Source organism: Phaseolus vulgaris, chromosome 9 (assembly GCF_051622355.1).
Source record: "Phaseolus vulgaris cultivar YP4 chromosome 9, ASM5162235v1, whole genome shotgun sequence".
Taxonomy (NCBI): domain Eukaryota; kingdom Viridiplantae; phylum Streptophyta; class Magnoliopsida; order Fabales; family Fabaceae; genus Phaseolus; species Phaseolus vulgaris.
The window spans coordinates 37,261,666-37,277,471 of NC_143506.1; the positions used below are offsets into that span (position 1 = coordinate 37,261,666).

The 15,806-nt window shown below is 26.7% G+C and overlaps 2 protein-coding genes across 2 annotated transcripts; one reads left to right on the forward strand and one right to left on the reverse strand.

Annotated features, from left to right (window-relative positions):
- The first annotated feature begins 296 nt into the window (after nucleotides 1-296).
- LOC137820191 (large ribosomal subunit protein uL30w) lies at nucleotides 297-3,150 on the forward strand. Its single transcript, XM_068624113.2, has 7 exons — nucleotides 297-434; nucleotides 589-769; nucleotides 857-954; nucleotides 1,066-1,123; nucleotides 2,334-2,413; nucleotides 2,496-2,598; nucleotides 2,686-3,150. Exons 2-7 carry the CDS (start codon nucleotides 590-592, stop codon nucleotides 2,899-2,901), a joined length of 735 nt encoding a protein of 244 aa, XP_068480214.1. The 5' UTR covers nucleotides 297-434; nucleotide 589; the 3' UTR covers nucleotides 2,902-3,150.
- An 11,041-nt stretch (nucleotides 3,151-14,191) lies between these two features.
- Nucleotides 14,192-14,833, reverse strand: LOC137822581 (uncharacterized). The gene has a single exon (XM_068627490.2). It carries the CDS (start codon nucleotides 14,682-14,684, stop codon nucleotides 14,481-14,483), a length of 204 nt encoding a protein of 67 aa, XP_068483591.1. The 5' UTR covers nucleotides 14,685-14,833; the 3' UTR covers nucleotides 14,192-14,480.
- Nucleotides 14,834-15,806: the final 973 nt, after the last annotated feature.

Below are 15,806 nucleotides of genomic sequence, written 5' to 3' on the forward strand. Positions count from 1 at the left end.
TGAAATATTGGAATAAAATTCGAGAATCAAAATTTTATTTTGAAAAAGTAATTTAAGAATGCAAAAAGTAAGTTTTGAGATTTTTTTTTCAGAAAATAAAATCTAAAAATGTATTTTGGAAAAAAAAAATTCTGAAATCTAAACAAGTGTTATAAAAATCTAAATAAAAAGGGGTTCCGGAATGTATTTTTTTTCACACTCCCAATTTATTTAAGAGTTTTTTTTTTTCAATTCACACAAAAATGGTGTAGGTTCAAATTTGATGAGGTGGAGGAAGTAATTGCCCAAGGAGAATAGCCCAATAATTCAGCAAAGAAGAAAAGGCCCACAAAGGTAAACACAGCACCTAAGAGAGAAAACCCTATGTTATATATAAATCTCGGAGATAACTCTGCTGAGTGACCCTTTGGCCGTTGCAAGCAGCAGAACATCGAGTGAGTCTCTCTATGTTTTCGTTTGTTGGTGATGTGATGAATCATGAATGATTAATTCTGAATCAATGATCAAAATTGCTTGAATTTGTTTGCATTTGCATTCGATTGCTGTTAGCTATACGCATGTGATTAATTGAAACCTTGTTGTGTGAAGGATGGGCGAAGGGGAAGCAAAAGCCATGGTTCCGGAATCGGTGTTGAAGAAGGAGAAAAGGAATGAGGAGTGGGCTTTGGCCAAAAAGCAGAACCTGGAAGCAGCAAAGAAGAAGAGGTTCGAAACACGGAAGTTGATTTTTAGCAGAGCCAAACAGTATGCAAAGGAATACGAGGAGCAGGTGATTAAGCCAAATTCAAATCATTGCATTATTAAATTGTTTTTTAGTATATTTTTCGTTTCTAATTGTGTGAGTGTGTGTTTTCAGCAAAAGGAACTAATTAGGTTGAAGCGTGAAGCCAAGCTTAAGGGAGGGTTTTATGTCGATCCCGAAACAAAGCTCTTGTTCATCATCAGGATTCGTGGGTAATTATTAATTTGTTACTATATTAAAATATCATTACAATATTTTGATTTCTTTCATTTTTGTTATTGTTATTGTTATTATTATTGATAATGAGGTTTCTGAAATGCCAGTATCAATGCCATGGACCCCAAAACAAGGAAGATTCTGCAGCTTCTCCGTTTGAGACAGGTAGCTTTCATTTACAAAATTTAGATTTTTTTATTATTTGTACTAGAGGTCGCTTAGTGAATTTCTGCTATTGGTTTTGGTCATAATCGGTGGCTGATAAGAAGTAACACCACGTTGGTTGGAGAAAGTAGGGGTGTAAATGCCTGGTCTAAGACATGCTATAGTAATTTGAGCTTTTCGATGTTTGTGTGTTTGAGAGGGCAAGTATGTTACATTGCAGGAATCTTTTAATGCTGCCCCGTGAACTTAGACAAAGCAGCTCAAGAAGAGCCAATAGTGATTTTTCTAAATGAGTTTCTTTTGTTGCCTTTCTAAGGAAATGCATGTTGCTCTTTTTCTAACAAAGCCTATATTTTGTGGGTTTGTCATATACTGAACTACTAATCCTTCTACATATATCATGCTTAATGTTGAAGCATTTAAAATGGACTTTTGACTTGTAGAAATACTAATTCTACACGTTTTGCTGGCTTAAATGCTTATAATTCAAGTCTGTAATTCCTCTTGAATGGATCTTGCTAAGTTAGTCATGGTTCGCCAGAATCATTAGATTAGAAGTTCTTATGGTTTTGTCTATCAAGCTACTTGCAAGGCACCCTATAAGAAGTTCTTCATCCACCAAACACTGTTTGCAAAACCCTTTTCGAGCTTTTCACTATGTGAGGGTGAACTTTGATCATCGTACTAAACCACTTTCATTGTGAAGCAGTGCTCCAATTGGGGAAACGGAGCTGTGAAATATGTTCAATCATTTGTGAAAGTCTGTTGGTGTGAGTTTGTGCTAGATATTACTTCTTTATCTGTTGTAATGCACTGCACCATTTCGATTGGGTGGGTTCTTTTGTTGTGTTGTTAGTTGCTGTTCAGTTATCAAGTGGCACTAATTATTCTTCATGGACCTTTATGTGCTGACTTTTAAGATGTAAGATTTAATTTGTTTATTTTGAAGGTTTATGGTATCCACTAAATATTTTGAATTATACTGTAAATGTTGACTTAAACACATGTGATTTTAGAGTTATATTTTGCTAATCTATTAATTTTGTATGTCCATTTCCCTAATTTGGACATTTATATGGTCTCTTTAGTGGTTACCTTACTACGTCTTATTCCCTAAATTTTGATGTTGATTCTGGCCAGCTTATCTGTTTGCCGAATTTCTAAACAAAGTTGGAGTATGGCTATATTGATGTGTTTATTTTGTCTGCAGATTTTTAATGGCGTCTTTCTTAAAGTCAACAAAGCAACCTTGAATATGCTGCATAGGGTAGAGCCATATGTTACGTACGGGTATGTAAAATTTCAAACACCTCTGATTATCATGGTTCAGTACCTGCACCATGGGTTCTTAATATTTGCCAATCCACTTCAGGTACCCTAATTTGAAGAGTGTAAAAGAATTGATCTACAAGAGGGGCTTTGGAAAAGTCAACAAGCAGAGAATTGCTCTGACTGACAATTCTATTATTGAACAGGTCTGTATGGAGTACACAGTCATCTTTAAACACTTTCATTGCTTGTTGTATTACTCAGTTTTTTCACTGACCTGATATTCATACCAGACTTTGGGGAAGCATGAGATCATTTGCATTGAAGATCTGATCCATGAGATCATGACTGTTGGACCTCACTTCAAGGAGGCAAACAATTTTCTATGGCCTTTCAAGCTCAAAGCACCCCTTGGTGGTTTGGAGAAGAAAAGAAATCACTATGTTGAAGGAGGTGACGCTGGCAACAGGGAAGATTACATAAACGAGCTTATTAGAAGGATGAATTAGTTGTCATGTGGTTGTTACTATAAATTTTGAGGCCAAGACTGTTTTTTGTTTGTGCATTTATTACTTTGAATGTTTAGCTGATTGAGGTATTTCATTCATCATTGCTTAGTTATTAGATTTTGGTTGATACTTGATAGTGCAATTCGGGGTTTAGGCAATTTCTGGAGCAAATTCGAAAGATTAGAGTCCTGTTATTATTCTTCGGAAGATTACCCTAAATTTATATATAATCTGATCTAGAGTTTTCAATTTTTTTTGTTTATTTGTTTTTAAAAATGATTTTCCATTGCATTTAGTGGTGATTAAACTTGAAAACATTTGAAATTTAGAAATAATTATTACATTAAAATAAAATACATCATTATCTAATTTATGATATAACGACAACCAAACCCATAGTTTTCAGAATTTATGATTTCATTAATGTGTTCACTGGTCAAAGAAAAGACTGACACTACAAGTGCAATCTTATTGTTGGACATGACTAACGCTACGTCTCCAACCATTGTAGAATAGTAATTTTTTATTATTTGTAATATCAAATAAATTTTATTTTAAATAAATATAAAAAGGATGTTTCAATCCTATAACATTCAATAGATTATCATTCCTGCATAACTCCAAAAAAATAAAATATCAATATCATCACTCAAACAGTTGATTGCAACCTCAAATCGTTATACAAAACTTGCTAACTTTTTAGAATAGCTTAAACATTATTAGTACTACAAAGTATAATAGGTACATTTACAAAAGAGAACACTTGCACATGGATAAACATGAACAAATAGGTAACAACTTTTTGTATAAAATGATTGGGGCATAAATAGGAATTGTTGTGTTTGAAAGTATAGAGATTGTATAACTTTGATCAATGTAACTAATGTACTTGTTGAAGCACTCCAAGTGCTTATACTTTATTACAAATAAGAAAAATGATAAATCTTATGTACTTTTTTACTGATATGGTCACTCAACTGAAACAAGTAATTGTTTGAAATATTTATAAATATAATAACTAATAGAAGTATTTACAATTTTAGTTATTTAAAAATAAAGATAGACTTTAATTCATGGATGAAACATTTTATGGAAATTGACAAGTCATGGAGAATACATATTTTCCGTGTTACTTTTAAATTTATTCCTCAATCATACAAATCCCTTTCAACAAGATAATATATAATATATTTAGTTGATTTTATTGAATTTCTATTTTGTTTTCTTGTAACAAAATAAATCCTACTTTTTAAGTTATGAGCCGTGAGCTTGAGACACTTATCTTAAATGACGTGTCTGTGTCGGATATACGTATCGAACACCGATACTCGTATGTCACTTGTAGGATATGTATAGGTGGAGTGTTCAATTTAAAAAAAAATATTTGTTGAATTTATAACAATTCTAATACAATTGTAACACAATTTTTTTTTTAAAATTCATTAATTTTCTAAAAACTCAAATTTATTGTATAAATTTTAATTGTAATTATAAGAATAAGGAACAAATTATGTTGAACCAGTCATGAAAACATCTTTATGTTTAAAAAAAAATAAAATAAAACATATTTGTACACATAAATTTTTATTGTCAATTTATATAATTTATAATTATATAAAATATAAATCTGTATTGTCATATCTTACATTTTAGAGATTATACTTATCTCCGTCTTCGTGATGTTATATAGATTATGAGAACATCTCAATAAATTATATATATATATATATATATATATATATATATATATATAAAATTGTAATAAAAGGAGAGGGATGAGTCATTATACCAATCCAAATGTCTGCCCTACACTTACTCATGATGACAACTCATTGGTATTTTTTATGATCTGGTTTTCTGCTTTTCCTCCTTTCATACATTCTTTCTGTATTTTTTTTTCTGATACTTGTTTAGTGACAGATCACATGACAAAGATATGGATGGTCCAACCTGTGTCGGTTGGTCCTATCTTTTCACCAGCAAGTCAATTGCTTGCAAATTCAGTTTTTTGCTTAAAATCTAATCTATGAAGGCAAATTTCTGCTTTCTATTCTTTTATATGCTTATTATGTCAACTATTAGTCGCTATAGTCATCATAGGCAAAACATTATTATCACTTAATTGTTCTTCTTCTGCTTTTAATTCAAGTGCATTTTAAAAGCTAACATCATTGTTAATTTATATGATATTGTCCAAAAGCATATATGGTTCTCATTTAGTGTGCAATAATAGAACATTTGATTAAAATACAGTAGGAATCAGGAAAATATCTGCACCTCTTGATTTGATATATTATTTAAAATCTACACCATTTTGAGAAAAATAAAAATAAAATAAGCAAACACATTCAGAACTTTCAATTTTATAAAATTTACTTATTATTATAACAGTTATTACTTCATATTGAATCACACTTATTCTGAAGTTGTGAAACATCATTGATGAAGATTTCACATCGAATAGATATAAGAACATTTCATAATATTTAAGTTTTAAGTAAGTGCAAATTTTACTTTATAAACAGATTTTATAATGTTGAGTTAGACTTAAAATTCACTTTTTAATATGGTATTAGAATCATTTAGAACTTATCCCATAACATCCTTAAATTTTTACCCATATCTAATAATCATAATTTGTTTGAAATATCAAAATAAATATATAAACATAATACAAATATGTCTACAATTCGTTAATATAGTGTTTCAAAACATATCCATTTTCATAGGACTTTAAATATGTACATAAAATTAAAACAAATATTCAAAAGAAAATAAAAAATTTCATCATAATCTTCTTAGTGAGAAACTCTATCACTTGTAACATCATCTGCTCCCGTGTAAATACACGATCATCACAGATTAAGGAAAAACAATCACATGCAAGATTAACTAGAGGCAAACTTAACCAAATCAAAATTAACTCAAAGGAAAATGAGTCAAGAATGAACTTACTCTATCTAAGATTTTGATCGAGCAATCTTATAAAGTTCACTGCTAGGAGTCCAATGACAAATTCCGATTGTCAAACTGATGAGCGAGGATGTTAGAATTTTAAAGAAAAAAAGAGTTTTTAAGGAGATGATGATTATTTTAAAATGAAACCTGAATAACTAAATTTCTATATATATGCTCTTTTAACTTTAATAATAAAATATTCATATGTCGTTTTATTTATACCAATTCTATTCTAAAACTATTTTTCTCGGTCCTTACATATCCTAACAAGATTTGTTGGACTTATCAGACTATCCCTATCAGATCGTTATCAGTTCACTAATAAATATATAGTCTCACGCACAAGTTGAAAGATTTCAGCGTAAAGAGGTATAATATATAAGTGGAGTGTAAACACTATTTTATAAATCTGTTTTATATAAAGTTAAACTATACTTAAAATCCACTTGTTAATGTAATATTTTTTAATATAATATCAAAATCATTAAAAGTCCATATAATATTTAAATAAATATAAATTTCATTTTATAAATATATTTTATAAAATTAAATTTATCTTTTTAATAAAAACACTAATATGAATTTTGTTCTTCCAAATAACTTATATAGGTCGGTTTTGGTATGAACATAAATTGTGGTTTGGCATGCATGAATTGGTGATTCTTATCATTTCCAATTTGTATGATTGAGGCCCCCTGTCATGTTACTTTCAGTGTGAGATGCCACCAGAGAATGACACGCAGTAGTTCCTGCTCCAAGACACAACAAGTGTAACCACAAACCATCCTTTTAAAAACTCAAAAGATAAGTACGTTGTTGTCCCATTGTGATGGGGTACCCATAAATTGTGGTGGTGAAGTTCAAAGATTTGACATGTGCAGTCACAAATTGTCCTTTCACAACCCAACATCCATAGACATAATAGTGAGGTTATAGTTATGGAGGCACATAAAGAGAAGAGAGAGGAGGTGAAGAAGGAAGAACAGATGAAAACAGGATCAGAGAACAGTAACAAGGAAGAAAAGGGTGATACAGTGAGCAAAAGGGTTACTGGTGGTGACAAAGAAAGAGCTGAAACACCTCATGATATATTGGCTTTCTCCCGTTCCTTCTGTAAGATCGACTCTTCCCTAGAGTGATCAATGAATTAGGGTTTTCACTTCTTAATCTTTCTCACTTTCTGTTCTTTCTTAAACATGATTTCTAGGTCAATTATCAGGTATTGAAAATAAATTAAGACTCTTATTAAGTAATTTCCCTATGTATAAGATGAGTTTAGTTTTGAAAGTTTATTCTTGTCACAGTTTGCAAGGATGAATAGAATCTATATACCAGATAACACCTGCACCGGAAGAACCTGTCCAACTATAATATATTCACTTTTATTACAGACTATGCAATTTAAAAAAAAAATCTACCTTTCTTTTATTGAAAATATGTTTTAAATATCTAAACAACTTATAATTATTTAAATTTCTAGAATTTTCTACAATTTTAACTTATATTATATTTTTAAATAATAGATTTAAATGAACATAATTAATTTATTCACTAAAAAAAACATGAAACATAAATTAATTTGTAGAAACATAAACTAATTTGAAAAACATTAAACGTAAACCAATTTGTAGAGACTAAAATAATTAGCTGCAATATTAACTAAATTTAAGATTATTTTAAAAATTAAAAAAATTAATTTTTAAATTATAGTTTATATTATTGTTAAATAATTTCTAAATTGGTATCTAATTAGCAACCAAGTTTTTAACTACCAATTATTTAGTTTCTAAATTTGATCATTTAGTTTCTAAATTTGATCTCTAAAATCTTGATCGCTAATTAGATATCAATTTATAAAATATTTAACAATAAGATAAACTAATATAGAAACCAATTTCTTTTAGTTTCTAAAATATCACTAATTTAATTACTCTTACAACTAATTATTTTGGTATCTAAAAATTGGTTTCTATTTGATGATTTTCTTGGAGATTATTATAAGAATTAAAGTTTATTTTTAAAATTATTAACATTTCAGAATTTTTATTAATATATATGTGTCTATGTATATATTTTTAATTAATTATATATATATATATATATATATACACGTGTGTGTCTGGATGTATATATTTTAGTAATTCAATGGTTTGGATTTTGAAATTTTGACTGAAAAAATAGAAGAACTTTGTAAAATAAAAAGATAAAAGTTAATTAAGTTGACTTAATTAAAAAAATTAATTGTAATGTAATGCATATAATATAAAGATATTAAAAACGAAGGTAAAAGAATTGAATAGTTTTTTTTAATCAGCAAAAATTGAATAGAAGAGTAAACTAGATCTAATTTCAATAAAGTAAAATAAAAGACAATAATATATATAAAAAAATGTGATAATATATTAAAAACAATCGAGATGATTATTGAGGAAAAAGAGAGAAAACGTCTAATGAATTAGTTATTTAGTTACTATTTTCGAGTAATGATATAAATATGAATTAGTTATTTAGTTACTATTTTTGAAAATCATCTGTAAAAGTAGATACTTTATAACAACACATTTTACAACTTTTATTCGTTTTTTTTATGTTAGAAATATGAAAATTCACTTAAAAAAAGTAAATGCCTTCAAAGAAGAATAGTGAAAAAAATATAATTTTGTAAATATTTTTTTTCAGATTTCATAAAAGTTTAAATAGTACATCAAACTATTCTTTAAATGTTTTTTTTTAAATTAAACTAAAAAATATATTAATGAGCAAAGAACAATTCATATAAAAAATCATAACACAATTTATTTTGAGCTCAAAATCATAAGGTTATGTGTGGTTGTAGATTTTTTATATATATGCAACTATTTTTTTTTCATTTATTATTCAATATGAAATTTTTAACTTATATATTTGAAGTTCTAATGGTTAAAATATGTAAATATGCATCAATTAGTTTTTGAAGTAGAAGAAGAGTACACTGATAAGAGACCCTCATGAAGAAAATATAGAGCAAAAGTGGTTTGAATTTTAGGTGTTCTTTCCATAAAAAGCCTTTTGTATTGTACCATAATTTAATTTATTAAGACTACTTGAACTAATTAGAATCAAAAGTGATTTACTTGTAATTATGTAAAGTTTATTGAAATTATGGCTTACCATGCTTTTCATTTTAGAATTGATTTGGGAATTTGTAGAATTTAAATGTTTTTTATTTGAGAATTGATTTGAGAATTTGTAGAATTTAAAGCATATTTTTAGATCAGATGTGGGTTAAATTGACCTTAATCACTTTTTATATAAGGATAGGGATACCAGTAAAATATCCGTATAAGAAATGGGATATCTCTGAAATGTCTCATTTAATTTTATTTATTTTTTATTAATAAAAAAATTAAAATTTGACAAGTTAACCAAAAATGATATATAAAAGTGAAAATTTATAAAATTAATTCCATCAATCTCCACATAGAAAAGGCCATTTTTAAAAATTGAGAAACTTGGTTATATTTCTAAAGAATTATTTTTTAAAATAAAAAGATTTGATTGAAACTTTTAACAATAAAATAAATAATAAAATTCAGAAATATGATAAAAAAAAAAGTTGACACACGTGGTTGATGAATGGTTGAATGAAGATTCATTAGAAGAAACCATGAAATCTCCTACTTCAACATCCAAATTACTATTACAGATAAGAAAGAAAAGGCAAAGTTGCTTATTTCTGTCTTCTTGAATGTCATTTTCTCTGGTCTTTTTGTTGACCTTAAGAACACGCACACGTATGGAATACTAACCATATTCTTCCATACAATAATAAGCCTTGCCATTTCACCTTTTACTTATTATTACCAATATTCAAATTTAAACAATGTATTCAAATTTTTCTTTTTATCAATGTTTTTAACAAAATAATGAGTATAAATACTATTTATTTCAAAATTTAAATAAAGAATTTAAAGCCTAGGGAGAGTTATTTAATTTATTAATCATTTTTATATTATAGTTTAAAATAAAATAAAATAGTGTAAATAGTATTGGACACAAAATAATTCAAACTTTTGAAATATTAAAATTACCATTTTAATTTATTTTAAATAAATAAATAAAAATATGATAATAACATTATGTCACAACTGCAAAATATGCTTTTAACGATGGTTTCTGCAAATTTTGATGATGATTTCTAACCTGTTGTTGAAAACAAAACTTTTCACTATGGTTGAAATCGTTATATCAAGCACATACAACGATGATTGTTAGTAAAAAAAAACATTGTTGTAATCTCTATATATGATGATGGTTGTATTTACGGTAGTTGTCATATCACAATTTTTTTAAAAGAAATTATTTATTTTCTATTGTTTGTCTCAATTAAACAACTTGTGTATATGATATTTATTGTATAGACGCTATGAAAACATAAATTGATAATATATAACTTAATGGGAAATTATATAATGAAATGAATTATATAAAAAAGTATTGCAAATTTCAAGTGTTAATAATTTTGAAACATAAAATCCATGAGTAATAAGTAAAATTAAACGAAACCTATAAATTATTTCAATATCATTTAGCTTAATGTATCGTAGAAATTGATAAAATAGGTTTCTCATGTGTTCTATAAACTATTGTAATATCATCTAGTCTAAACAAAATCGACATTCCTAAATTCAAATTTACGTATTTTATATCAAATTTTGATCACATAAGACCTAATATATACTAACTTCTAAAAAGTAACACAATTTCATTTGTTGGAGGTCGGGCACGAATACCAATGTGTTCAAAGTATTTATTAATACAACAAACACACTATTTTAGATTTTAAAGTAATCACTAATTTATAATTAAAGATTAATTTAGAATTTAAAGTAATTAGTAGTTAAAATCTTTGTAACTAATGTTAGATATCAATTTATAAACTATTTTATAAATTTGTATTAATAATAGAAACTATTTTATATACCAATAATTTTTATGTTTATAAAATAGTATCTAACTTTTTTATTGGAAAAAAAAGTTAATAAATGAGAGAATTTTAGGGATACTCCAACCCTATTAAAAAAAACTACCTTTAATAACCTAATAGGACTTGTTTCACCAACATAAACAACCCATACAACACACTTGCACCTATATAACCCCCAAGAAGGCCTTTCTCTTCCTTACAAAAGAGTAAATACAAAATATCTTTCAACAGAGCAAAAAAATATTGAAAGGCATATATTAGAATTATGTACTAGCAATGCAAATATCTGCCCTGCATCTAATTGCACATCCCATTTAAGCAACATAATTTCTCTGGCTTTTCAATTCAAAATCAATAATCTCATAATTAGTGGATGAAGCACATGGTCATGTTGTGGACGATAAAAGGTTTGCAGAGACAATGTTTGGTAGCCACAAAAAACAACACCATCAGACCGTGTCTTTGCGTGTCTTTGCGTTGGTTCTTCAAGAGAAAATGATAGACCAATTGCTTCCCTATGCTAATAAGCCAAGTAACTTCTGCACATAGTCACATTTCTTGACCGCTCCAAAAGACTGTTTCTCAAAACAACCTGCAACCTACCTTTCACAGCCCACAACCAGTTCAAGTGCAGATAAATGAACATAAAACCATCAACAAAAACTCTTACCATCTCACTAATTCATTAATCAAATTTTACTCCCGTAAGTACTGCCTGATGCACTTCAAACACTGAATCGGACATAAGTACCAATTTGAAAAAATATAATTAAAACATGGCATAGTATATTTCATGCAATTCCATGCTTTGAGTTGTGCCATATGTGAAACCTCCTCGACATCTATCCTAGCATCCTCAGCATATACTCCATACAATAGTAATCCATAGTTTTTTTCACACACTATTTTGTTTTTGACTTAATTGAGAACAATTAAACTGCAAGAAATGGCTTATTAGTGAATTTTGTAACATAGCTTGAATTCTCATCCACCTACTACACATGTTCCAGATAATAAACGCCACATAATGTATGAAAAAAGATGGATAATATCTAACTTAGTTAATATAATAATTAATTATCTTGTATTTTTAAATTAGTTGATATTTAATGATGTTTTTGTAGTGTATAGTGTATAGAAGGAAAAAATTGAAAGTAAATCCTTCTACTAGCTAATGTGTGCATATGGATGGAAATTTATATAAAAACAAATGGCACTATGAAATCCACCTATTTTATCAGTTAAATATGTTTGTTCGTTTGAAAGTATAAAAAAAATGAATAAGAAAGGGAAAGATAAAAAAAAGGTTAAGATAAAAGAAAAGGAAAGTTACTTAATAAAATTAAATACTAAATTATTCTTATTTTTATATTTTGAAATATTTATATAATTTTGTCTACCTTTTTCTTTTGTTTTTTGCCCCATACAAAAATTTTATTTACCTTTTCTGTCTAACCCTAAATATTTTAAAAACATCTTTTTTATTTCTTCTACTTTCGTTACCCAAATCCAACAAATTAACAATAAACTCGAACAAGTCAAAATATATTCTTTGGGTCAAACATTTCTATAGTCATATAAATTTGTGGGGTGACTTTCTCTTATCGTGAATTAAAATAATACAATGAAGTTGACGTTAATCATACAAACAAAAAAAAGGATTATCCACAAAGCTTTTGAGTATACAAAATAAATTTGGAATAAATGTCAATGATTTATTATTAAATAAACTAATCCAAAAGATAAAATAAGAAACATTATCATTATGTGTCCGTCCATACGCTAATATATAATTTAATATCAATATTTTCATTAATGTAAAACTTCTTAGATTATCAATTAATCAAAACAATCCTTAACATATATTGTAAGACAATTGCTATAAAAATAAATATTGTTTATGTTTACATAGAATGCATAGATCAGTCAATGTAGAATTCTTTCAGTTTAATTAAGATTTTAGAGTGTACGTTTCAATAAGGATTTAGAAATGTTATTTTATAACTAATAATAATAGTCCCACTCTACCTACCTGCATTTATGATTCGGATTTTTTTTATCAAATTAAGATAATTTTATAGATTAATTATTAAAATTAAAAAATTAAAAAAAATCAAAATAAGTAAATAGTGTCATCTTAATATGATCTTGTCTAATCAAATTTTAGCTAACACAAATTTAATTAACATTTAATAATACTAAAAAAATTTCATCTAATTTCAATTTAAATATACTAAAATTGTTTTATTTTAACATATAATCTTTTTAAAATAAAATCGTGTCAATTTATATAACTTACACTAAAAAAAATCATTAAATAAAAACCAATTTTAAAAATTAAAAATAATTATTAAAAAATATTTTAGAGTTTAAAATAATTTTTAATTTCTAAATTAATTTATATTATTGTTAAATAATTTTTAAATTTGTATCTAATTAGCTACAAAAGTTTTAACTACCAATTATTTAAATTATAAATTTGGTAGCAGAAACTTTGATAGCTAAGTAGATACTAATTTATAAACTATTTAATTAGAAATCAATATCTCTAATTTAGTCATTATAACAACTAATTATTTTTTATATCTAAAATTAATTTTTATTTAATGATTTTCTTCTAACTTTATATATTTTATTATTTTTAAAATTATATTAATTTTGATAATTAGTCTATAAAATTATTTTATTTTAATAAAAGAAAAATCATTTGATTTACTCAAATAAAAAAATATTGGTCCATTAAAAACGTTACATTTCTTAATTAGTCTAAACTAGATTAGATTAGAGTTAAATTAAAAGTTTATTTACGTTTAGGTGCCGTTGTTAATTATTGTGTTATAACCCTAATCGATTGGCGTAAATTGCGTCTCATCCATTACAGAAGATGCTCTCTGAGATCAGAAGCAGCAGACATGATGGACCTATGGAAATGACTGCTACTCTCTGCAAATGCTTTAAATATTCAACTATCATTCAAATACCATTTACGGTTTTCTTCCATTTTCAAAATATTATTCTATTAAAAAAAATAATAGCAATAAATAAATAAAAGTTTAATTAAGAGCAATTGGAGGAACCATAGCTGTTGAGCCATCAAATCAAATCCTCACACACAGATATGAAAAGTGTCTTTCAATTTAAAACCAAACATGTTTTCTGCCTCAGATTAAACTCATCAACAATTTTTAATCAGTGTCTCCTCCAAGAAAAAGGAAGAAAAATACTCATCAACCAATTATTCAGTTACCAAAACTCACTGTTCTAACATCATCAACATAAACTGAGAAACCACTTCAATCACTAACACAACATTTCACTGATCATTTGTTTTCAATCGAAAAAAAAAACAGTAACCAAACAACAAAATAAAGAAGGAAAAAAATTAAACTTCATTGCTGAACAGGATAAATATGAGTTTACAGGAAGGGGAAAGAGGGTACACAATTAAACATAAATCAATCCATTTACATGCAAATCTTGGTCAAAATCTCAAAATTCAACCAGTGAAAAGAAAAGCTTGTGATATAAAGGTGGAGAAAGAGAGAAAGAGAGAGAGAGAGAGAGGGTGTTTTTGTTTGTCTCTCCATGGCCAAAATCTAGCTAGAGGTTATGTGTATTATATAAAATGATGTTTATAATGATGATGAGAAGTGGTTCAAAAGTACAATTCTAAACGTCTGGCACAGGAAGTACAAAAGAACTTCCTCTTGATCTTGAAGCACATGGGCAAGAAGCAAAATTTCCACTGGATCTCAACATCCATGGCTTCAACCTTCCCACCACAATAAGGGCATGATCCTGGGGCTTCTTGCCGACCCAGTTCCTTCTCTTCCTCGTCCAACACCAACATGTGCCACATTTTTCTCCTGCCACCTTTCGATCCAACCTTTTCTCTGTCTTTCGCTTTCTCTCTGTCTCAGAAACTTTTTGGTTTTGAACGGTAGGTTCAGAAGATGGAGCTGGAAGAGGTTTAGATTGTGAAAGGATGAAACATTGGGGTCAAGAACTGCTCTATCTTCACGTATTTATACAACCTTGTGTGTTGTTGGTACAAAGAATATTCTCCATTCTACTCTATAAACACTATTAAAAAATCATTAAATAAAAATTAATTTTAAAAATTAAAAATTAATTATCATAATAATTAAATTAGATATTATTTTAAAAATTAAATTTTTTAATTTTTAAATTACTTTTATTACTGATAAATAATTTTTAAATTAATATTTAATTAATTACAAAAGTTTATCTACTTATTAAATTAGATATTGTTTTAGAGATTAAAAAGTTATTAATTTTTAAATTAGTTTTTATGATTGATAAATAGATTTTAAATTAGTATCTAATTAGTTATAACAATTATTGATAGAAATTTTTTAATAATTAAATATAAATTTAAAAACTATTTATCAATAATAAAATTTAATTTAAAAATTAATAATTTCTTTTTTTTAAAATAATATTTAATTTAGTCAGTAACTAATTATTTTTTGTCTTTAATATTATTTTTTATTTAATATTTTTTTTAAGTTAAAATTCAATTTTCTTTTCCAAGTTTTAGATGCTTCTGTTCATTTGCATGTGATTTTAGTGGGTGTTGAAATGGAAGAGTTACAACATAAACTACTAGTTTACATTTATGATGTAATAAATGATTTTCATGTTTCTTTATTACTGAAATACTGTTTCTTTTTCTAACAAATTTACGTGTCAATGAAATAGTTTTGTTTTGGAATCTATAATTTTCATTTACTGCCTGTGTAAAGATTTTTCATATCTTCTACCATTAAAGAAAACCTTAAATATAATATTTGAAATATTTCATATAAAATTTAAGATTTTTACGGTATATGGCAAGTGATCAAAAGATAATGAAAAGGACTTTTACAATTTGGCAACATATTGATTAAATTATTGGTTTTGGTACATTATTTGCATAAATATGTTTATATTACAAATTAATTAAAATTTATTTAATAAA